The 25,580-nt window shown below is 47.2% G+C and overlaps 1 protein-coding gene across 1 annotated transcript in view; it reads right to left on the reverse strand.

Moving 5' to 3' along the window:
- Window positions 1-25,580, reverse strand: part of LOC115476703 (sialic acid-binding Ig-like lectin 13) — a 141,433-nt gene that overhangs the window by 73,717 nt on the left and 42,136 nt on the right. Inside the window, exons 2-4 of the mRNA XM_030213234.1 lie at window positions 3,165-3,429; window positions 2,318-2,698; window positions 1,012-1,317 (exon numbers count right to left, since the gene is read on the reverse strand). Of these exons, the coding sequence (XP_030069094.1) occupies window positions 1,012-1,317; window positions 2,318-2,698; window positions 3,165-3,207 (730 nt within the window). The 5' untranslated portion in view covers window positions 3,208-3,429. The remainder of the gene's footprint in view (window positions 1-1,011; window positions 1,318-2,317; window positions 2,699-3,164; window positions 3,430-25,580) is intronic.

A 25,580-nucleotide genomic window follows, 5' to 3' on the forward strand; every position in this document is an offset into this window, starting at 1 on the left:
GGACAGCTCAAAAGCTGTCCCTAGCCCACCCTCCCTCTTAGCCTGCACCCCTCAGAATTCTAGGTAGCCCCCCTCTCTGGGCCTATCTGATGTCCCTAGTGGTTCATGGAGATTGTTGGGAGGCAGGCACTGAATATCTGGGTCTGCAACAGCACCCGGAGCTTATCCGAGCACAGCTGATATATAATGCTGTACCTGCTTAGCTTACCAGGCAAAGTTGGGACTGCTAGTTGTTCAGTCCAACATGCTCAGTTAGCTATTGCTAGGTCCACTTAACTGTTGGATCTACCTTGAATCCAGTTCTGGATTATCCCTGTACTAATCAGAGAGTGCAGCGGCAGTCAGAGTGGATTTTCAGCAGCACAATCTGGTTAAGTGCCACTGAATATCCAGGTCTAGGCTGGCCAGTGTGATTTAACCAACAAGAACCTCTCCTGTCCAGTTAAATCACTTTGCATATCAGTCCTTAATATTCTGCTTAGTACTAAGTAAGCCCTAAAATAGATCATGATAAAACACTATCTCATCTTAATTCATTTGACTCACCACCTTTTAAACCTAACATCGAAGTGGCATATGGTCATGAGTAAAAAAAACCCATAAGCACAAATGATACATCAAACAGTACATCAGCATAGCAGAAACGCCAGCTAAAGGAACAACTAACAACAAAGAAGGAAACAGAGAGAGGCTAAAAAGAATCATTAAACCCAGTTTCTTTACAGTAATAATTTTTGCCATATTTAATTGTACCTGCACTATCTGTTCACCAAAGTTTGGATTTTGGATATGAGCAACATCACTGCTGTTAAAGTACTGTTTTCATTTTCTGACCCCTACCCCCCCCCCCCCCAAATCTGTGCCTCATTTATTTCTTCGCTCTGTGCTTGATTCCAGGGTGCATAGAATTTTTCTCTGCACACCCCGAATCGTTCATTCTGTTTAGGTGTACAGTTCCACTTGTGATCTTGACGAGGATTCTTACATTAGCTAAAGAGCAAAGTTACTTACACTGCACATTTAAGTTGAGAGTTGTCTTAGTGGATGCTCCTACTGCAGGGTAGTACACCTCACAGGTCAGTGTTTTGCTCTGGTCTCCTATGGATGGGATGAAGGACATCATGGATGCATGAGTGACTGTCCCGTCTCTGTTCACAGATGTGGTGTTAAGTGTGGAATTAGCTGTATTTAAAGTTCCTGTCCAGGTGATTCTGGGAGGGGTTCCTGAGCACCTCCCCGGAGCTGTGCAGGTGATATTCACAGGAGTCCCTGCAACCAGCTCTACAGAGGGAGAGAGCTCAGGCTGCTCCCACAGATCTAAACAAGAAACACAGAGTGTTACATAATTTGGGTCTTACTACTGTACTTTTCTTATTATGCTGTATTTTCTTGTGTTTGTGTTCTCGGTTTGTGGGAGACAGGTAGAATAGAGGTACAAAATAGAAATAAAATATCCTAGATTTTCAGAAGTTAACAACCACAGCAAGCATAAGTCATTGCAAAGTGCTTCACCTCATCACAAGTTCAGCAACATGAATCGTGTGTAGTTACTGCATCTAAAAATTTTATTTATTAAGATTTATTTACCGCCTTTTTGAAAGAATTCACTCAAGGCAGTGTACAGTAAGAATAAATCAAACAAACAATATACAATTACAGCAGTAAAAATATTTAAATAATACAAAGTGTGGCATAGTATACATAATGCATAATAGAATATTTTAATAGACAGCATAGGGTATAAGCAAAGATGGAACATATAGACAGGTAAGAGAAGTTAGAAAATAAGGTGACTAATTTAAAGAAAGTTGTATATGAGGTCCAAGAAGTGATTAAATATCTCAGCTAGGGTAGGAGTGGATAAACATGTCTTGCTGCAGTATGTGCAGCCGTGTCACTCCTTGTATGTGTGAGTGAGATTAACAAGTTAGTTACTTCTTCCATTAAAGGCCTGGTTGAAGAGTCAAGCTTTTACCTGTTTCCTGAAGTAGAGATAGTCTTGTGTTAAGCAGAGCCTTTCAGGGAGTGCATTCCAGAGTGTGGGGGCTACTCTGGAGAAGGCTCGCGGGTTCCGTGTAATGTCTTTTGAAGAGAATATGATCAGGGATACCCCTTGGGAGGACCTTAGTGTCAATGGAGGTGTGTAGAGGGTCATCCTGTTGTTCAAGTACTCGGGGCCATTTCCTTTAAGGGCCTTGAAGATCAGACAGAGTATTAAATTTAGCCCAGTGTTGTACTGGTAGCCAGTGAAGTTTTTGCAAAATTGATGTGATGTGTCTGTGAACATACTTTTAATAATTTTAACAAAAGTACTCACCTATTACATTCACAAAAGGTTGGGTTTGTTGTACGTAACTGTAATTAAATCCTCCATGAATCCTGAGAAAATATTTTTCACGATCTTCCTTCTTGGCATCATCAATCCTGAAGGTGCAGTCGTGTTTCTTAATGTCCCCTACCAGCTTAAAGCGACCGCTGGTCTCCTCAGACACTGTCCAGAAGCGATGATTAGTTGCTACAGGTTTGTCTATTTTAATATTGGCTTTTTCCCTGAACCAGAATCCATGAGGTTTATCACCTAATTGAGCGTTTTCAGGGAAAGTGAAGTTACATGGGATGAGGACACACAGCCCCTTTTGCACTGTAATACTCTCACTGACAATCACATCAAAAGATAAATGTTTCTGGAAAAGGAATCCTGCAGGAAGAGACAAATCTAGTGTTATAAATAAACATTTCAGTTTAAATTTCAGATTTAATACAGAGCTAAACCCTAAAAGAAACTCATTACATTACCAAACAGAGATCAGTTTCCAAAAACAACAGCTACACTTAATGCTCTTGCAAATGTTTTTCATAATTTGCACTTAAAGTCCAGAGAGTAAGATTATTATCTAATCTGAGCCCTTTTCCTTTGGGTACGGATCAGTGCTGAAGATCTAAAATGCCTTGGGGATGCCCATCAAAAAGTGTCTGTATCTGATCTAATGAGCCTGTTTTTGGATCCGGTACAGAAGAGAGGAAGGCTTCTTCCCATGGACATAGAATAGGAAAACTTTCTTTAATAAATGCCTGATGAGTGCTGCACCTCCTTATTTATTACTATGAATTCCGTTGGGTATCTTTCACTTACTACTGCTACAGTGTATCTGTCTCACACTTACCTGTCCGTATCAGACTTAGTAGAAGAAACCCTGCTCTCTTCATGTTTTCCAAGAAATTGATTATTGCTGTGGGTGAAGCTCTTAATAGAAGAATCAGCAGTGAACGTGGCTATCTCTCAGCTCTTGGAACACTCAGTGACCCACAAATCACTGGGACGTCAGCAGTGAGATCAGCAATCTCTCAGTTCCAAGTACAGTCACAGATCCACTTGGAAGTCAGATGTTCAGGATTTATATGCAACATTTATGAGCAAGATGGAAATACCTACAGAATCAGATTAAAAAGGAAAGGGAAGTTATTTCAGGACTGCAGCTGCCTTCTGCACAAAGTATACAGCAGGAGAGTAGCCAAACCTCGAGGTGGGAGGGGTTTGGTCGCTGCCGCCCACTGCCACTGCTGTAACATCTTGGCTGACGGGTCCCCAAGCACCGACGCCGCCAATACTTTGGCTGAGGGGTCCTTAACTCCTGCCAGCTGAAGACTTCATCCAGCACTGGTCTCTGGTGCCACTACATTGCCTGCACTGCTCTCTCTTCCCGTGTCCAACATGGGGGGAAGAGAGAGCAGGGCAGGCAATGCGACAACGCTACTGCCGCAGACCAGCGCTGCACAAAGTCTTCAGCTGGTGGAGGTTGAAGACCCCTGCCAGCCAACCAGGAACCCAGAGCAAATTTGGGGGAGCCCAGGCCCCCGTGGCCCAACCTAGCTACACCACTGGTACACAGGAGTCTAACTACTAGAGTGCACCCATGTATTAACATGTATATTAATGATTTAACATGTCTTTATGGTAACTCACATCCTTGCATTGCTATTAATGCAGAAAAAAATCCCATAGTGCACAAAAAACATTAAACCACATACTTTTTGTTAACTATCCTCATAATGTAAAATTGTAGCTGCACCTTGTGACGTGTGTCACAACCCCTATAGGTTAGTCCTTTATGTCAGGAACTCGGCACTAAACACTTATCACGAATGATCAGGACTTCCTGAAAGAAGTTAAGAACAGTATTGAAGTTCCCACTTTTTTTTAATTGAGATTTTATCATAATAGACAACATTAAAGAATAAACAAGAAAAATACAATATTATACAAAAGGAAAAACATGATCTTAAAGTCCACATTAAAGAGAATACAATGCAATCTTAAGAAGTATAATAATACAAGAAAAAACATATGACCAGCAAATTACTGGCATCAAAAACACAATTAGAACTATTGTAAGCTCTTTGAGCAGGGACTGTCTTTCTTCTATGTTTGTGCAGTGCTACGTACGCCTTGTAGCGCTATAGAAATGCTAAATAGTAGTAGTAGTAATCCCAAAAAGCAATCAAGAAGTAACAGGTCCCACATTACCTAAATTATCCTTAACTGGTTTATCTACTAAAAAAGTTTCAGTTGCATGGGATCTATAAAACCCATTGGGCCTCTTTTACTAAGCTGCGCTAGCAATTCCCAGTGTGGCAATTGTACCACAGCCCATTCACTGAGAATTGCTAACACAGTTTAGTAAAAAAAAGGCCCATAATGATTATTCTCATAGTCAACTAGGCATTTACAAGGAAAATTTTAAGAAAGGAATAAGCGCCTATTGCCAAAACTTTAGACGAGTTCTGAAAAGGTTTTTCTAAGCAATTGGGTAGGCCTAGAGATATCTGGAAATAACAACAGCCTGACCACAAAAAGGCAAATTCTTTTTAAGAAAATAGGCCCTCAAAATTGTCAGCTTTTGCTCCTCTGAAAACAAAGTAACTAATAAGGTTGCTCGCTTACTAATGACATCCTGAGATGATTCCAAAAACTGTGAGACATCTAAGCTATCTGGAGAACTAATTGCATCTATCCCTCCCTCCTCTCTGAGCTCTCTAGCACCTCTAGGTAAATAATAAGTATTAATAATTGCCAGAGATTCAGGATTAGGTAATTGCAATATGCCTCTCAGATACATTTTGAAGCACTCAGTTGGAGATAATGTGTCACAGGAAAATTCAAAAGTCTTAAATTGCATGCCATTCTGAATTTTCAATCATTTCCATCTGCATATGTATCAGTAAGTTATCCTTGATAGTTGCCGAAATTGCAGCATAGACAGTTTTAAACTGTGAGTTAAATTTAAGCAACTGTTGTTCCACTGAACCAATTCTGTTGTAATGTTCAGCAATTTTAGAGGAAGTATCTTCAGAAAATTTTAGACAATAGGGAAAGATTATCATGTAATATTTTCTCCATTCTAAACACTGCAAAGCCAATGTCTGTTAAGGAAATTTTATCAGAAATACTACCCACCATTGGCTTCACTGTGGAAGAGGAGTCATACTCAGATGAGCCCAATACAAGCTTAACTGGGGCAGGCACTGGTTAAAAAAACCCCAGAAAGAATAAGAAAAGTCTCTTGAGAACGCAAAGATCCTCTTAGAGATTCACTGCCTCCATTACTAGGTGGCAATGGCTTTCCCCATACATCTGCCAGTTGGGGAGAGTGGTGGAATTCGATAACCCGAAGACAGGGAGACCAAAGAGGAGGAATCAATACTCACAGTCCACCTTCCATCATGAGGTCGACTACTTGAATGACTTTGGCAGGGTAGGTATTATAAGAACTGTGATCACATGGGTATATAATTGGTTTAATCCTGACTTAAAGGGTGTGTTTAAATCGAGGACATTATGCTTACTTATGTTGTCATAGCTATCAGTCTTAGGATCTGTATAGAGTCATTGGAATCTTTTTCTTCTGTATACGATTCTTCTGACTTGCTTTGTAAATAAACCATTCTCTGTCCTAGTCCTCTCCTGGTCTGTCATTTTCATTCTCCGAGGACAAGCAGGCTGCCATCGGGTTGACGTCCGATGGCAGCCCCAGGTCCAGAAATTTTCCTAGCAACAAAGTTTGCTAGAGCCCTCGTGCACACAAGTGCACGCACCGCGCATGCATGACCGTCTTCCCGCCTGTCGCGTGAACGTGCCCTTCAGTCTCTTTTTTTCTGCAGTCAGGGTGGCTGTTTTACGGTCGCTCTGCGCCTCAGGAGAGAGCCCTTTGCGGTTTACCATCTTTTTCCTTTGTTCCTCGGTTTTTCGTGGGTTCACTCGCTTGATCTTCTAAAAAAAAAAAAAAAAAGTTAGACAACTTCACCTTCCTGTTTTATTAGTTTGTCGGAAGTTTTTTGTTTTCGTTTCTTGCGGGGTTTTGTTTTTCCCCCTTTTTGGCGCCATTGCGTCTTTTGAGATTTTTCCGTCGATGTCATCGAAGATCGCCAGCGGCTTCAAGAAGTGCACTCGGTGCAGCCAGGCAATCTCAGCCACTGATCCACACACTTTGTGTATTCAGTGTCTTGGGGCGAGTCATCGCCCTGACGCTTATACTTTGGGTCGTGCCCTTAAAAAGCGGACACAAGCGTCGAGATTAGCTCAGTGGCAGCACCTGTTCCACGCTTTGCCCAGTTCTTTGGCGTCGACGTCGGCAGCGGTACTGAGATCGGCGGCAGCGGTGTAGATGTCGGCACCGGAGAGTGCATCGACGTCCAGAGCACAGGCAATGGCTGTCCAGAGACCATCTCATGCTGGCAGCAGTGGGCCATTGAGTGGGTCTCCACCTGCCTCAAGGGCTCCTGTGGTGCAGGCCCATCGGGACCGACCCTCTTCGGACCCGACCCCGAGGAGACGTTTGGATTCCATGTCTTCCTCGTCGGTACTGGGGAATGCTGAGACCGTGCTTTGTGCGAAGGCGAAGAAGCACCGTCATCGGTCGCCCTCCCATCATGGTACCGAGAGCTCCAGACGCCGGCGTCGACGCTGGGAGGACCGCTCAACCTCCATTCAGGTGTCGATGCGCACTTCTCCGGATAGCCCGGTACCGCCTCCGCCTCCTCAGCAGATTCGCGCTTCGACTCCTGCACCAACTCCCCAGCTTTTCTTGTCAGCCACTCTTGACGAGCGCCTCGAAGCCATTCTTCCAGGGATCCTGGAAAGGCTGCTGTGACTGCCTGTTCTGGTACTGGGGGTGCTTGCGCCTACGGTACCGTCGATAGATGCAGTGGCTGGCTCCCCGTCCATGGTGAGGCCCTCGACGTCGGTACCGCTTGCGGTGTCGGCATCGGCGGCCACCCAAGTGGATTCCCCGTCAACGTTGGTGGAGGGAGCTTCATCAGCACGGGAGTCCACTTCTCGACACCGTCATCAAGGGCATCACTCCTCGGCATCGAGACGGGCCCGGCTTCAGACTGTGGTCAGAGAGATTGTGTCTGATACCGAGGGAGAGGTCTTGTGGGAGGCAGAGGAGGACCCAAGATATTTTTTGGATGAGGAGTCTTGTGGTCTTCCTTCTGATCTTACTCCTTCGCCAGAGAGAAAGCTTTCTCCACCCGAGAGTTTGACTTTCTCGTCTTTTCACCGGGAAATGTCTACGGCCATTCCCTTCACAGTGGTAACTGAGGATGAGCCCAGGGCTGAGATGTTCGAGGTCCTGGACTATCCTTCACCACCTAAGGAGTCATCCACTGTTCCCCTACATAATGTCCTTAAGCAGACATTGATGGTGAACTGGATGAAACCATTTTCTAATCCCACCATTCCAAAGAAAGCTGAGTCCCAGTATCGGATTCACGGGGACCCGGAGTTGATGAAGACCCAGTTGCCTCATGACTCTGCGGTTGTGGATTCTGCTCTCAAGAGGGCCAAGAGTTCTAGGGATTATGCCTCGGCACCCCCCACGGGGCGGGAGTCTAGAACTCGACTCTTTTGGGAGGAAGACCTATCATTCCGCTATGCTCGTGGCGAAGATCCAGTCCTACCAGCTCTACACGAGCATCTATATGCGGAATAATGTGAAGCAACTGGCAGACTTGGTCGATCAGCTTCCTTTGGAACAGGCCAAGCCTTTTAAGGAGGTGGTCAGGCAGCTCAAGGCATGTCGTAAATTCCTGTCCAGGGGTGCTTATGACACTTTTGATGTTGCGTCTAGAGCTGCTGCTCAAGGTATAGTGATGCGCAGACTCTCATTGCTGCGTGCCTCTGACCTGGAGAATCGAGTCCAGCAGCGGATTGCAGACGCTTCTTACCGGGGGGATAACATTTTTGGTGAGAAGGTTGAGCAGGTGGTAGAACAGCTCCATCAGCGGGAAACTGCACTCGACAAACTCTCCCACCGGACGCCTTCAGCATCTATCTCTTCAGGTAGATGTTTTTACAGGGGTCGGAAGAATGCTCCCTACACTTACAATAAGCACAGGTACAATCCTCCTTCCCGCCAGCCTGCTCAAGCTAAGCCCCAGCGCACTCGTTCACGTCAACAGCGTGCGCCTCACCAGGCCCCTGCAGCTCCCCAGCAAAAGCAAGGGACGGGCTTTTGACTGGCTCCAGGCAAGCATAGCCTACATAAAAGCGTCTGTGCTGGCCTCTTGTAACCTCCGATCAGTGGGTTCTCCAAATAGTCCGGCTAGGTTACTCCCTCAATTTGATCTCCAACCTCCAAATTGTCCACCAGGAGCTCAGTCCTTCAGCTTCCAGCACAGGCAGGTACTTGCAGAGGAACTCTCCGCCCTTCTCAGTGCCAATGCGGTCGAGCCCGTTCCACCGGGGCAAGAAGGGCTGGGATTCTATTCCAGGTACTTCCTTGTGCAAAAGAAAACAGGGGGGGATGCGTCCCATCCTAGACCTAAGGGCCCTGAACAAATATCTGATTCCAAAAAACAACAAGGCAAACGATCTGCAAACTCCAACGTAGACAACAAAACAGCAGATGCAAAACGGAAGAATGCTCAAAAATTTATTGATGATGTCAAATACCAGACTTATTGCCCGGCACAGGCCGTGTTTCGCCCAAGAAGGGCTGCGTCAGGGGCAAAAATCTCAGAGATATCATTCGTCATAATAAATGTTATTCACATGAACCTTGAAATGCTAGGTTCTTGACAGAATAATGAGTTCTTGAAAAAACAGCAGGAAGGATATACTAATGACGATCATCACATGCCTTTCCTCCAGTGCTGAGGTATTTGACATCATCAATAAATTTTTGAACAACCAAATATTTGATTCAACAAAAGTTCAGGATGCTTTCCCTGGGCACCCTTCTTCCCATGATTCAGGAAAACGATTGGCTATGCTCTCTGGACTTGGATGCTTATATGCACATCCCGATACTGCCAGCTCACAGGCAGTATTTTCGATTCCGTCTGCGAACGCAGCCCTTGCAGTATTGTGTACTGCCCTTTGGGCTCGCCTCCATGCCCCGGGTGTTCACCAAATGCCTGGCGGTAGTGGCAGCATCTCTACGCAGGCTGGGAGTGCATGTCTTCCCTTATCTCAACGATTGGCTGGTGAAGAGCACTTCCGAGGCAGGAGCTCAGCAGTCCATGCAGATGACTATTCAACTCCTGGAGCTACTCGGGTTTGTTATAAATTACCCAAAGTCCCATCTTCTTCCAGTTCAACAACTAGAATTCATAGGAGCTCTGCTGGACTCAAAGACGGCTCAGGCCTACCTCCCCGAAGCGAGGGCAGACAATCTTCTGTCCCTCATTTCATGGGTCAGAGCGTCTCAGCAGATCACAGCTCGGCAAATGTTGAGATTGCTGGGCCATGTGGCCTCCACAGTTCATGTGACCCCCATGGCCCACCTCCACATGAGATCAGCTCAATTGACCCTAGCTTCCCTGTGGTATCAAGCAGCAGGGGATCTAGAAGATGTTATCCAGCTGTCCACAGTGTTTCTCAATTCCCTCTATTGGTGGACAATTCGATCCAATCTGACCTTGGGACGTCCCTTTCAAATTCCTCAGCCACAAAAGGTGCTGACGACGGATGCGTCTCTTCTGGGGTGGGGAGCTCATGTCAATGGGATCCACACGCAAGGAGTTTGGTCCCTCCAGGAAACCGGTCTTCAGATCAACCTCCTGGAGTTGAGAGCGGTCTGGAACGCGCTAAAGGCTTTCAGAGATCGACTGTCCAATCAAATTATTCAAATTCAGACAGACAATCAGGTTGCCATGTACTACATCAACAAGCAGGGGGGCACCGGATCTTGTCCCCTGTGTCAGGAAGCCGTTCAGATGTGGCTTTGGGCTCGTCGGCACAGCGTGTTTCTCCAAGCCACTTATCTGGCAGGCGTAAACAACAGTCTGGCCGACAAGTTGAGCAGGATAATGCAACCTCACGAGTGATCTCTCAACTCCAAAGTGGTACGTCAGATCTTCCAAGCGTGGGGCACCCCCTTGGTGGATCTCTTCGTCACTCGACTCAATCACAAGGTCCCTCAGTTCTGTTCCAGGCTTCAGGCCCACGGCAGACTAGCATCGGATGCATTTCTTCTACATTGGGGCAAGGGCCTCCTGTATGCATATCCTCCCATACCTTTGGTGGGGAAGACTTTGCTGAAACTCAAGCAGGATCGTGGAACCATGATTCTGATCGCCCCCTTCTGGCCGCGTCAGATTTGGTTCCCACTTCTTCTGGAGTTGTCCTCCGAAGAACCGTGGAGATTGGAGTGTTTTCCAACCCTCATTACAACGAGGAGGCGCTTCTGCATCCCAACCTCCAGTCCCTGGCTCTCACGGCCTGGATGTTGAGAGCGTAGACTTTGCTTCCTTGGGTCTTTCGGAGGGTGTCTCCCGAGTCTTGCTTGCTTCCAGGAAAGATTCCACTAAAAAGAGTTACTCTTTTAAATGGAGGAGGTTTGCCGTCAGGTGTGACAGCAAGGCCCTAGACCCTTGCTCTTGTCCTACACAGACCCTGCTTGAATACCTTCTGCACTTGTCTGAGTCTGGTCTTAAGACCAACTCCGTAAGGGTTCAACTTAGTGTGATTAGTGCCTATCATTGCCATGTAGAGGGTAAGCCTATCTCTGGGCAGCCTTTAGTTGTTCGCTGATGAAACCTCCTTTTGAGCCACTGAATTCCTGCCATCTGAAGTACTTGACCTGGAAGGTCATTTTCTTGGTGGCTGTTACTTCAGCTCATAGAGTCAGTGAGCTCCAAGCCTTGGTAGCCCATGCTCTATATACTAAATTTCATTATAACAGAGTAGTCCTCCGCACTCACCCTAAGTTTTTGCCAAAGGTGGTGTCGGAGTTCCATCTGAACCAGTCAATTGTCTTGCCAACATTTTTCCCCGGCCTCATACCCGCCCTGCTGAACGTCAGTTGCACACATTGGACTGCAAAAGAGCATTGGTCTTCTATCTGGAGCGGACAAGCCCATTCAGACAGTCCGCCCAAATGTTTGTTTCTTTAGATCACAACAGAAGGGGAGTGGCTGTCGGGAAACGCACCATTTCAAATTGGCTAGCAGATTGCATTTCCTTCACTTACGCCCAAGCTGGGCTGACTCTTGAGGGTCATGCCACTATTGAAGAGATTTGCAAGGCCGCGACGTGGTCATCCGTCCACACATTCACATCTCATTACTGCTTCAGCAGGATACCCGACGCGACAGTCAGTTTGGGCAGTCGGTGCTGCAGAATCTGTTTGGGGTCTAGAATCCAACTCCACCCCCCCCCCCCCCCCCAGGCCCATTTTTGTTCTCTTCCAGGCTGCACTCTCAGTTACTTCTCTTTGTTTCAGGTCAATCTTTTATGTCCTCACCGTTGCGAGGCCCAATTGACCCTGTTTGTTGTTTTGAGTGAGCCTGGGGGCTAGGGATACCCCATCAGTGAGAACAAGCAGCCTGCTTGTCCTCAGAGAAAGCAAAAGATACATACCTGTAGAAGGTATTCTCCGAGGACAGCAGGCTGATTGTTCTCACCAACCCACCCACCTCCACTTTGGAGTTGTCTCTTGTCTTGCTTTGTAAGTTGACTGAAGGGCACGTTCATGTGACGGGCGGGAAGACGGTAGCGCATGTGCGGTGCATGCACTCCTGCACAAGGGCTGTAGCAAATTTTGTTGCTAGGAAGATTTCCGGACCTGGGGCTGCCGTCAGACGTCAACCCATCAGTGAGAACAATCAGCCTGCTGGCCTCTTAGAATACCTGCTACAGGTATGTATCTTTTGCTTTATCAGCAAATCTATCTACTTATCATTTCTATAGTGCTACAAGGCATACGCAGCGCTGTACACCATACACGAAAAGACAGTCCCTGTTCAAAGAGCTTACAATCTAAATAAGACAAGTAAACAGAACAACTAAGAGGCAAGGGAATAAAGAGGTGGGGATAAAAGGACAGGGCAAGTGAGTAGTGGTTATGAGTTAAAAGCAGCATCAAAGAGGTGGGCTTTTAGTCTGGACTTGAAAATGGCCAAAGACAGGGCTAGATGTACAGGCTCTGGAAATCTATTCCAGATGTGAGGTGCAGCGAGATAAAAGGAACGGAGTCTGGAATTAGCAGTAGAGGAGAAGGGGACAAATAAGAGAGATTTATCTACAGAACGGAGTACCCAAGGGGGGGGCGTAGGGAGAGACAAGAGTGGAGAGGTACTGGGGAGCGGTAGAGTGAATGCACTTATAGGTCAATAAGAGAAGTTTGAATTGAATGCGGAAACGGATAGGGAGCCAGTGAAGTGACTTAAGGAGAGGGCTAATGTGAGCATAGCGACTTTGGCAGAAAATGAGTTGCACAGCAGAATTTTGGACTGATTGAAGAGGAGAGAGATGGCTAAGTGGGAGGCTGGTGAGAAACAGGTTGCAATAATCAAGACAAGAGGTGATAAGAGTGTGGATAAGGGTTCTGTTAGAGTGCTCAGAGATTAAGGGAGGGATTTTGCTGAGCAGAGAAGGAGAGAGAGGAGTCAAAGATGACCCCAAGGTTACAAGCTGATGAGACAGAGAGAATGAGAGTGCCATCCACAGAAATAGAGAAAGGGGGGAGAGGAGAGGTGAGTTTAGGGGGAAAGATGAGAAGCTTGGTTTTGACCATGTTAAGTTTCAGATGACGTTGAGACATCCAGGCAGTTATCTTTTTGCATCAAACCACTGTAGTGTTCTGCACTCATTCTATTTTTAGATATTTTATTTATTAGGATTCACGTACCACCTTTTTAAAGGAATTCACTCAAGGCGGTATGCAGTAAAAATAGATCAAACATGAGCAATAGGCAATTACGGCAGTAAAAATATTCAAATAACAATACAAAGTATGGCATAGTATGCTACTTAATAATATCACATAATTTGCTCTAGAACCCAACAGTAACCCCAAAGATTACAGAATAATATATTAAAGAAAAGAAACCTCAATAGCCCGGGGTGCCTAAAAAGATGGTCTACCCCTAAAAAGGGCACTTATCACCAGTTTCAATCAAACCTCTGAAAACAAACCAGTGGAAAACAACTCCTCGCAGGGAGAAATAAAAAACGCTGAAGCCAACAATGTCAACACAATATGTAACAGAACATTTTAATTGACAGTGAAGCGTAAGAACTAGGCAAAGCCAATAAGGGGGGGGGGGGGGACGCACACAAACAGGCTGAAGGCCAATGAGGACTAGAGGGGGAGGGGTTAGGAGAGGGTCAGGACGAAGAACAGCTGCAGGAGGATTAGGTAAGGAAGGGGTTAAAGGAGAAAGGGGGAAGAAAGGAGGAGCGTCAGACAGAAAGGGCACTGAGAGGGAGTCATTTTGTGACCAGCAAGCGTAAGGAGAGCAGCGCTGACCCAACCCACCCACCCGATTACCAGGTGGCAGTTGTCGCAGCTAGGCGTCAGGCTACGATGGTTATGCAATGACAGCGACGGGCACACAGCATCGTAGCAGCTGACAGTTCTAAGTTATGTGGTAAATCCTTGTGTGGAAAATAGTTGTTGGAAAAGTTGAAACTTAAGTGAAGAAACATTATGCTTGCATGTTAGCGGGCTTATGAGTGAGAGAATGTGGACACAGCTTGTCTCCTGGCTTGGACGGCCGGGAGGCCTAGAACATCGGGTTTGAAAAGATTGTCAGTGCATCCTTCAATGGGATACACCAAAGGACAACGGGTGCTATGAGAGACTGCACAGGGCCTTAAGTAGTGGAGGAATTAGGCTCAAGCATGTGCAGCTGATTCAAGATGGCTGCCCGCATCAGCAGAGGTGCCTACGTCCAAATATGGGCTTCCTTCCTGACCTCGTTACTCCAAGATGGCTGCCCCCTCCTGAGCTAGCCAAGATGGCTGCTGTCCTTGATCCAACCAAGATGACGGCTGCCAGAAACAGGAAACAGAAACAGACCCATCCTGGAGAAACCACATCCAAAATAGCCGGCTATCTCAGCCGGACCGCACCTCGCCGGCGAATCGGCCGTGCAGTCCTGGAACCAGGTGAAGAACGTAACATTCCCCAGGATCTCAACCCACTGCACTATCAGGCAGCAGCGGGAATCAAACCCAGTTCCCCAGGTCCGCAACCAGCCTCACTAACCATTAGGTGGCAGCAGTGGTTCATTCATGCAGAGTAAGGATGTTATTCTAGGTTTCTTGGCATGTACGTATTTAATAAATTTGGTGAAAATTCATAGTAATTAAGATGCTTTTTTTTTCTGTTTTGTAAAGGACTTTTACACCCCAATGCAGATCTAGGCAAAATGAAGGTCTCCATTGATAAATTGCATTTAAATATAATTATGAACATAATTTTAAGATTATTTTTCAAAATGAGCACTAAAATTTCAAAAGAAAAAAAAACCTAAATGCTTGAATTAGCTTTTTACTATGAGGTGTTTTGACCAAGGATTATAATTTGCCACTGTTTTTGGAAAACCTACTGTGGGTCCTCTTAAATGGCACCTGAGTTCTTTCTTTCTACATATTATATATTTGTGAGGGACTCACTAAAATAAGGTTTCTGTCTCCTTGAGCTTACAAAGAAGTGAGTATTAATCCTTACCAGGTTCTGGATTTCTCTCTTTTGTTGGAGTAAAATCCAGAGATAGCCTAGGGACAATGCTGCCTGTTTTGGGACTGTAGCAGAGCTAGCATACAGCTAAAGGCAACACCTGGAGTGGATTCCTTTAAAATAGGACAATAAAACTCAGGAAGTTCCAGGACTCACTTAGCCCCTACTACCAGCAGTGATAGAGTTAATTTCACGGGGGGGGGGGGGGGGGTTAAACTATGGAGGATTCTGATTCAACTGGAGTGTTATCAGTTGGAAGCAAGGAGCTGAGAGGGAGCCAAGGAAGAGACTGGGGATGGTGGAGCTGGCCTGCAGCAATCCATAGGATTTAGCTCCTGATTGCCAGGGTGTCCAGCAAGCAGCAAGATTTCCAAATCATAAAGCAGATTTGAACTGCTATAGAGGTTCAACCAAAAGAGAGAGGTGTTTTTCTGCTTTGCAGCTAAAGGATCCTCTGGATATAGAGTGGAGCTCCATCCTGCCTGAAGCCAGAGCAGACACAGAGGAACTTCCACAGGAAATATTCCCACCATTAACAAAAGCTAAACTCAGAACCAAGAGTAGGAAAGAATGTATTATTCAGCCTGGGAAGGAACTACTGTTCAAGCAGGGTTCCAAAAGTGACCACATGGTTGAGAAGTTTTTCCACCTCAAGTAGAGAATTATCTACTATTAGAGATCTTAAGGAACTGACTAGGAAGCTTACATCTCCCAACATATCACAATGGGATCAATCTGAACTGTGTGCACACCCTGCAGAGTGTTTTACTTGTTTTCATTTTTTTCTTTTATCCCTATTTGGCTGCAAGTTCTTGCAGCTGGGTATTTGGCCTAGGACAGCACTACAGTCCTTTACCAATACTGCAAGGCCAGGGTTCATTTAAGCTGAAACTAAATTTGAATGTTTTATGTTAATGCCTGTTTAATGATTGAACTGATTACTTATATTCTTGTAAATGTCTTTCTCCGAGGACAAGCAGGCTGCTTGTTCTCACATGTGGGTGACGTCCAACGGTAGCCCCAGGACTGGAGAATCTCCCTAGCAACAAAAGTTTGCTAGCCTTGCGATTCCGTGCGCACTGCGCATGTGTGACCGTCTTCCTGCTCGAACGCGAGCGTGCTCGTCAGTCTTGTTTTTTCTGTGGCTCGGGACACTGCTTTGCTGTTCTGCCCCAGAGACCTCGCTGCGGACTTTCCATGTTTTCACCGGTTTCGGCGCTTTTTTCCGAGTCTAGTCGGTTTTTTCTTTTAAAAAAAAACTTAAAAATAACTTTCCCTTTACTTTCTTCTTTGTTTACCGTTAAGTTTAGTTTCTTTTTCATTAGTGGCCATTTTGGCCGCCCGTGCGGGTCCTTTTTCCCCTTTTTCTTGGTGTTCCTTTTTCAGGCACCATTGCGTTCAACCTCACCGATGTGATTTTTCCGCCCATGTCCGCGAAGCCTACCAGCGGCTTCAAAAAGTGCACTCGGTGCAGCCGGACAATTTTGCTCACTGATAGACACGTCTCGTGTCTTCAGTGTTTGGGAGCTGATCATCGCACCAATGCCTGTACGCTGTGCCTCCAGTTAAAGAAGGGGACCCAGGTGGCGAGACTAGCTCAGTGGAACGTTCTGTTCAGAGCTAGGTCCGGTTTTTCGGTATCGATGGAGCCAGCGGTACCGAGGTCGTCACAGGTATCGATGTCGGTATCGGAGAGTGCATCGACATCCGGAGCGCAGGTAATGGCTGTCCAGAGATCCCACGCTGGTCGCAGTGAGCCATCGAGTGGGTCTCCACCTGCCTCGAGGGATCCTGTTCTGCAGGCCCCCCGGGATCGACCTCCTTCGGACCCGGCCCCGAGGAGACTTGTGGATTCCACGTCTTTCTCTTCAGTACCAGAGGGTACCGTTCGCATGCTTCGAGCGAAGGCTAAGAAGCATTGTCATTGGTCAGCCTCCCGACACGGTACCGAGAGCTCCAGGATGCCGAAGGATTTGGCTCCCGAGAAGCGCCGACGCCGGGAGGATCAGTGCGCTCTTATCCGGACAGCCCGGTACCGCCTCCACGCCCCAGGCAGGTTCTAGCATCGTCGGCTGTACCGGCTCCTTTGCCTTTCTCTACACCCACTCTGAACGAGAGCCTCAGGGCCATTCTACCAGAGATTCTGGGAGAGCTGTTGCGACCATCTCCGGTACCCTCGGTGCTTGCACCGTCGGTACCGTCTGCTTCGGTACCGCAGGTGCTTGCGCCATCGGTACCATCGAGAGAGGCGATGGTAGGCTCATCGCCCGTGGTGTGGTCTTCGACGCCGGTACCGCCTGCTGTACCGGTATCCGCTGCCACCCAGGTTGATTCCCCGCTGGCGTCGTTGGAGGAAGCTTCATCGCCTGCGGCATGGGAGTCTTCCTCTCGACACCGTCATGGAGGAGATCGTTCCTCAACATCAAGGCAGGCCCAGCTTCAGACTGAAGTTCGTGAACTTATGTCTGATTCCGAAGGAGAGGACTTGTGGGAAGCAGAGGCAGACACCAGGTATTTCTCTGACCAGGAATCCTGTGGTCTTCCCTCTGATCCTACTCCCTCACCTCAGAGGAAGCTTTCTCCCCGGAGAGTCTTTCCTTCTCCTCTTTTATTCGGGAAATGTCTACGGCCATTCCCTTCCCTGTGGAGACTGTGAATGAGCCCAGGGCTGAGATGTTCGAGGTCCTGGACTATCCATCACCTCCTAAGGAATCGTCCACTGTTCCTCTTCATAATGTCCTCAAACAGACATTGATGACGAACTGGGCGAAGCCACTAACAGATTGAATCCCAGTATCGAGTCCACGGGGATCCAGAGTTGATGAGGACCCAATTGCCTCATGACTCTGGTCTGGTGGATTTGGCCCTTAAGAAGGCCAAGAGTTCTAAGGATTACACCTTGGCGCCCCCTGGGCATGAGTCTAGAACTATGGATTCTTTTGGGTGGAAGGCCTACCATTCTGCTATGCTCGTGTCCAAAATTCAGTCTTACCAGCTCTACACGAGCATTCACATGCGGAACAATGTGCGGCAGTTGGATTTGGTTGACAAGCTCCCGTCGGAGCAGGCCAAGCTGTTTCAGGAGGTGGTCAGGCAGCTGAAGGCGTGTCGTAAATTCCTGTCCAGGGGTGCTTGTGATACTTTTGATGTTGCATCTAGGGCCGCTGCTCAAGGTATAGTAATGCGCAGACTCTCATGGCTGCGTACCACTGACCTGGACAGTAGAGTCCAGCAGCATGTGGTGGATGCCCCTTGCCAGGGGGATGTTTTTGGTGAGAAAGCCGAGCAGTTGGTGGAGCACCTCCACCAGAGAGACACTGCTTTCGACAAACTCTCCCACCAGGCGCCTTCAGCATCTACCTCAACTGGTAGACGTTTTTACGGGGGAAAGAGGAATGCTCCCTATGCTTTTAATAAGCGTAGGTACAATCCACCTTCTCGACAGTCTGCTCAGGCTAAGCCCCAGCACGCTCATTCTCATCAACAGTGTGCGCCTGAACAGGCCCCTGCAGCTCCCCAGCAAAAGCAAAGGACGGGCTTTTGACTAGCTCCAGTGCAGCATAGCCGAGATCAAAGTGTCTGTGCCGGACGATCTGCCAGTTGGAGGGAGGCTAAAATTTTTTCACCAAAGGTGGCCTCTCATAACCTCCAGTCAGTGGGTTCTTCAAATAGTCCAGTTAGGATACTCCCTCAATTTGATATCAAAACCACCAAATTGCCCACCGGGAGCTCAGTCCTTCAGCTCCCACCACAAGCAGGTACTTGCAGAGGAACTCTCCGCCCTTCTCAGCGCCAATGCGGTTGAGCCCGTGCCACCGGGGCAGGAAGGGCTGGGATTCTATTCCAGGTACTTCCTTGTGGAAAAGAAAACAGGGGGGATGCGTCCCATCCTAGACCTAAGGGCCCTGAACAAATATCTGGTCCGAGAAAAGTTCAGGATGCTTTCCCTGGGCACCCTTCTTCCCATGATTCAGGAAAACAATTGGCTATGCTCTCTGGACTTAAAGGATGCTTATACTCATATCCCGATACTGCCAGCTCACCGGCAGTATCTTCGATTCCGTCTGGGAACACGGCATTTTCAGTACTGTGTGCTACCCTTTGGTCTCGCCTCTGCACTCAGGGTGTTCACGAAATGCCTGGCGGTAGGGCGGCGTCTCTATGCAGACTGGGAGTGCATGTGTTCCCTTATCTCGACGATTGGCTGGTGAAGAACACCTCAGAGACAGGAGCTCCACAGTCAATGCAGATGACTATTCAACTCCTGGAGCTACTAGGGATTGTGATAAATTACCCAGGAGCTCTACAGTCAATGCAGATGACTATTCAACTCCTGGAGCTATTAGGGTTTGTGATAAATTACCCAAAGTGTCACGTCTGTGGCCGTGACCACCCTCATACTTACCCTGTTTCTGGGAGTCAGTGGCTGTGCTGGCTTCTGCTTGTCTCTGTGTCTGTCTCTGTCTTAGTTTCTCTCTGGCTCTGTGTGCTGATTGCCCTACTGAATCTCACCTATGTGGGCTTTGCCTCTTCCAAGATGGCTGCTGCTTCCTCCTCCTTGCCAGTATCCAAGATGGCTCCCGCTGTTCCTTCCTATGGGATGACTGCTTTGTGTGTCAAGCCTCTGTTTGGTTGCAAGGTGATTGCTGCACCTGTAGCTCTGGTGTGGAGGGGCTTTATTAGTGACTTGGAAACTACAGTCCTGGCCTTTGCATTGCCATTCCCTCCGCAGTGCTTTAGGTCCCGAGGTTAGTGTGCTGTTAGCACCATTTGCTTTCCTTGTCTTTTGCTCTGTGGGTTTTCATCCCTTCTGTGTTTATTGTTCTGTGGGCTTCCTACCCTTCTGTGTTATTTGCTCTGTGGGTCTCCTACCCTTCTGTGGGTTTTCAGCCCTTCTGAGTTTATCGCTTTGTGGGTTTCCAGCCCTTCTGTATTTATTGCTCTGTGGGCTTCCTACCCTTCTGTGTTTATTGCTCTGTGGGTTTCCAGCCCTTCTGTGTTTATCGCTTGTGGGTTTCCAGCCCTTCTGTGTTTATTGCTCTGTAGGTTCCCTGCCCTTCTGTGTTCTTGCTCTGTGGGTTTCCAGCCCTTCTGTGACCATTGCTTTGAACCTACCTAGTGCCAGAACCCGGACATTCCCTGCCTGTCTGCCTTGCCATCGCCTAGGGGCCAGGGGGCACTCCTGGACCTTCATTCCTGCGGTTCCTGTAAGTCCTACCGGCTGCCAGAACCCGAGGGCTCAACCTGAGGGGGAAGGCAGTCAAGTGTAGGTGAAGCCTAGGTTCGGTCCGGGTTCTAGTCCAGTGTGTTCCGGTCCGGTGTGTGTTCCAGTCTGGTGTGCTCCAGTCCAGTGTTCCAGTCCTGTGTCCTCCAGTCCGGGGGATTCCAGTCCAGGTGTTCCGGTTCGCTGTGCAGTGCCTGCAGTCCCTGCCGTTGTGCTTACCCAGTGTTGGTTGGTGGGTTTTGCCTGCTGCTGTCGCTCCTCGTCAGCAGCCCAAGGGCTCACGTTTGCTCCAGAGCCCGGTCCGCGGGCTCAGAACCTGACAGAACCTGACACAAAGTCCCACCTTCCAGTACAAAGACTAGAATTCATAGGAGTTCTGCTGGATTCATGGACGGCTTGTGCCTACCTTCCAGAGCAGAGGACCGACAGTCTCCTGGCTCTCGTCTCTTGGGTACGAGCCTCTCAGCAGATCACAGCTCGGCAGATGTTGAGACTGCTCGGCCACATTGCCTCCACAGTTCATGTGACTCCCATGGCTCGTCTTCACATGAGATCAGCTCAATGGACCCTAGCTTTCCAGTGGTACCAAGCTGTGGGAAGTCTAGAGGACGTAATCCGATTGTCCATGAGTTTTCTCAAATCCCTGCATTGGTGGACAATTCGATCCAATTTGACCCTGGGACGTCCCTTTCAAATTCCTCAGCCACAAAAAGTGCTGACGATGAATGCGTCTCTCCTGGGGTGGGGAGCTCATGTCGATGAGCTTCACACCCAGGGAAGTTGGTCCCTCCAGGAAAAACGATTTCAAATCAATCTTCTGGAGTTGCGAGCGGTCTGGAATGCTCTAAAGGCTTTCAGGGATTGGCTGTCCCATCAAATTATTCAAATTCAGACAGACAATCAGGTTGCCATGTATTACATCAACAATCAGGGGGGCACCGGATCTTGCCCCCTGTGTCAGGAAGCCGTCAGAATGTGACTTTGGGCTCGCCAACACGGCATGTTTCTCCAAGCCACGTATCTGGCAGGCATAAACAACAGTCTGGCCAACAGGTTGAGTAGGATAATGCAACCTCATGAGTGGTCACTCAATTCCAGAGTGGTGCGCCAGATCTTCCAAGCGTGGGGCACCCCCTTGGTGGACCTCTTTGCCACTCAAGTCAACCACAAGGTCCCTCAGTTCTGTTCCAGACTTCAGGCCCACGGCAGGCTAGCGTCGGATGCCTTTCTCCTTCATTGGGGAGAGGGCCTCCTTTATGCTTATCCTCCCATACCTCTGTTGGGGAAGACTTTGCTGAAACTCAAGCAAAATCACGGAACCATGATTCTGATTGCGCCTTTATGGCCCCGTCAGATCTGGTTCCCCCTTCTTCTGGAGTTGTCCTTCGAAGAACCGTGGAGATTGGAGTGTTTTCCAACTCTCATCACTAAACGAGAGGGCGCTTCTACATCCCAACCTCCAGTCTCTGGCCCTCACGGCCTGGATGTTGAGACGGTAGACTTTGCCTCCTTGGGTCTGTCAGAGGGTGTCTCCCGTATCTTGCTTGCTTCCAGAAAAGATTCCACTAAAAAGAGTTACTTCTTTTTATGGAGGAGGTTTGCCATTTGGTGTAACAGCAAGGCCCTAGATCCTCGTTCTTGTCCTACACAAACCCTGCTTGAATACCTTCTGCACTTGTCTGAGTCTGGTCTCAAGACCAACTCTGTAAGGGTTCATCTTAGCGCAATTAGTGCTTATCATTACCGTGTAGAGGGTAAGCTGATCTCAGGACAGCCTTTAGTTGTTCGCTTCATGAGAGGTTTGCTTTTGTCAAAGCCCCCCATCAAACCTCCTACAGTGTCATGGGATCTCAATGTCATTCTCACCCAGCTGATGAAACCTCCTTTTGAGCCACTGAATTCTTGCCATCTGAAGTACTTGACCTGGAAGGTCATTTTCTTGGTGGCAGTTACTTCAGCTCGTAGAGTCAGTGAGCTTCCAGCCTTGGTAGCCCACGCTCCATACATCAAATTTCATCATAACAGAGTAGTCCTTCGCACTCACCCTAAGTTCTTGCCGAAGGTGGTGTCGGAGTTCCATCTGAACCGTTCAATTGTCTTGCCAATATTCTTTCCCCGTCCTCATACCCGCCCTGCTGAGCATCAACTCCACACATTGGACTGCAAAAGAACATTGGCCTTCTATCTGGAGCAGACAAGCCCCCACAGACAGTCCGCCCAATTGTTTGTTTCTTTTGATCCCAACAAGAGGGGTGTGGCTGTAGGGAAACGCACCATTTCAAATTGGCTAGCAGATTGCATTTCCTTCACTTATGCCCAGACTGGGCTGACCCTAGAGGGTCATGTCACGGCTCATAATGTTAGAGCCATGGCTGCGTCAGTGGCCCACTTGAAATCAGCCACTATTGAAGAGATTTGCAAGACTGCGACATGGTCATCTGTCCACACATTCACATCTCATTACTGCCTACAGCAGGATACCCGACGCGACAATCGATTTGGGCAGTCAGTGACAGTCGGTTTGGGCAGTCGATGCTGCAGAATCTGTTTGGGGTTTAGAATCCAACTCCTCCCCACTTGGCCCATTTTATTCTGTTCCAGGCTGCACTCTCAGTTAGTTAGTTTAGTTGTTAGGTCAATCTCAGTTATGTCCTCGCCGTTGCGAGGCCCAATTGACCATGTTTATTGTTTTGAGTGAGCCTTGGGGCTAGGGATACACCACATGTGAGAACAAGCAGCCTGCTTATCCTCGGAGAAAGCGAAAGCTACATACCTGTAGAAGGTATTCTCCGAGGACAGCAGGCTGATTGTTCTCACGAACCCGCCCACCTCCCCTTCGGAGTTGTGTCTTCTGTTTCTTGCTTTTTACTGGACTGACGAGCACACTTGCATTCGAGCGGGAAGATGGTCATGCATGCGCAGTGCGCACGGAATCGCGAGGCTACAAACGTTTGTTGCTAGGGAGATTCTCCGGTCCTGGGGCTGCCGTTGGATGTCACCCACATGTGAGAACAATCAGCCTGCTGTCTTCGGAGAATAACTTCTACAGGTATGTAGCTTTTGCTTTGTATGCTACAGTGTATACAGTACAGTTAATAATTTTGTGCCAGTAAAGCTGTTGTTATTGAATCCTGTTCTCTGGTAAATTCCGTGGTGTGATGGGGGTTGTCACAGAGCTCAGGGAGCAACTGTCTCTTTTGTTACTGGCCATCCATACTTTAGATGCTTGACAATAATCCTGGTTCGTATGTCTTTACTAGGTTTCCACATCTACAGATAAACTTGGCCAGTAAAATCCAGCCTTCACTAGTTCTGTGGTACAGTATTGGAGAGCTCAGCCTCCAAAAATCTGAAGGGGTACTGGGGCTTGCAGGGAGGACAAGGTGGGTCCCAGGGTTACATGTTTTTGTGTATTCACTTTTGATATACCACTCTTCCAGACAGGCCACAGCGGTTTACAAATAAAATATACAAAGAATAAGGAAAAGAGACAATAAAAATGGGAAAGGAACCCATCCGTCACACATAAAAGCAACACAACCAATCAAGCAGGTAGCAATTTATAGACCAAAAGAAAAACTTAATTGTGTCTCAAAAGCCCTCCTAAACAGAACAGTCTTCAGCTGAGACTTAAACTTCTTAAAAGAGAGTTGAAATGAAGGGATCAGGTAACTGATTCCACAATAAAAGAGCCAAACAATAAAAATAATTTTCCTTGTAGATTCTAACCAAACTATAGACGTGGCTGGAATATCCAGTCTATACACATTCGTGGAAGATAATTGTCAACCCAGAACATATGGAATTTCTCAAAGAGGATAAATATGTATGGCTCTCTCCAGAAAGTGCCCTATAAACCAAAAGTAGTACTTTAAATTCTATTCTCTGAGCTACAGGTAATGAGCGTAGCTGGATAAACAGAGGTGTGACCTGATCAAACGTTCTTTCTCTCCCTCTGACATCTCTAATGCTTCTTCCAGGCATTAACTCTGACATCTCTAATGCTTCTTCCAGGCATTAATTAAAAAAAAAAAAAAGTACAGGATGGGTCCAGCAGGGGGCTCCAGCTTCCACTATCTGCAATGAGGAAATGGAAGCAGTTCAAAATAATTCCATGCTGGTGACAAAAAGTTCTGGATTGGCATCCTGGCAGAAATTCACCACAGTTTCCAGGGCTGTCACTATGGGTGAGCAAGAACGGCTGGGAATCCTCTCAGGGCAATGTTGATGTTTTTTGTGTTGTTTCATTTATTGTATGTTTTTTTTACTATTATGTATGTTTTATCTGTACTGCGCCTAGAATTTTTTTTTAGATAGTGCAGGTTATATATTTTTAAAATAAATGGCAGCAGACATAAAGCAGTCAAGCAAGTTGTGTGCTGTCTGCCTCCATCCATCTCTTTCCCATTCATTTATAGAAATGCTTGCCCCAATGTGAGGGCAGGAATATGCAGCCAATTTTGATTGGTGGAAAGGGGAGGTGGCTAAGTGCCAGCCAGATCAGGTGCCAGTGACACTGTTGTCCAGGTAGCTGTGCTGTTGGCAATGATCCTGGTCACTTCTGTTCATCTTTCTGATTTTTTTTAAATCACCATCTCTTCACTTGCACATCCTCTCTGTTTTATCTCATGACTTTATATCTCTATATCTCCCCTTCCCTATTTTACCCTCCTATCTTCCTACCAGATATCCATTTTTCACTCATATTGCTTGCCAGCCCATAATCTAATCTCCCCACTCTCCATCCCTGCCTGTTTTATACCCTTTTTTTCCACCCCATTTACAGACCACTCTGGCCTTGCCTTCATCCTTTTCTTTAAATCCACACCCAGCTTATCTCTGCATTCCCTCACCCTTTCATCCCACCCCTGGCTTTCAGTATTTCATCCAATCCCTGCCTCTCTGTTACCCTTTCATACTGTCCCTGCCTGTTCTTTCTTTCTTTCTTGCATTTGTATCCCACATTTTCCCACCTCTTTGCAGGTTCAAAGTGGCTTACAATGTATCGTTCTTGTTGGTATTGGATTAGAACATAGTTAATTATTGTTACTTGGAGAATTAGAGTAACATAGTAGAAGTTTAAAACAAGCAGATATTATAAAATAATTACATATTGTTACATAGAGATTTTGAGTAACATAGTAGAAGTTTAGAACAACAGATATTATAAAAATAGGTCTGTGTTAAAGTAGAGGAGACGCACGCATATTTGTTGTTCTTTCAGCCCACCCCACTTCTCCCTCAGCCTTTCACTCAGTCCATTGCCAGCTGACCTTTACTGCTCCCTTCTGCTCCTCCTCGGCTCATCACTCTGCTTTTCCTTAGCAGTCTTTATTTATTTATTTATTGCATTTGTATCCCACATTTTCCCACCTTTTTGCGGGTTC

Source organism: Microcaecilia unicolor, chromosome 8 (assembly GCF_901765095.1).
Source record: "Microcaecilia unicolor chromosome 8, aMicUni1.1, whole genome shotgun sequence".
Lineage (NCBI taxonomy): Eukaryota > Metazoa > Chordata > Amphibia > Gymnophiona > Siphonopidae > Microcaecilia > Microcaecilia unicolor.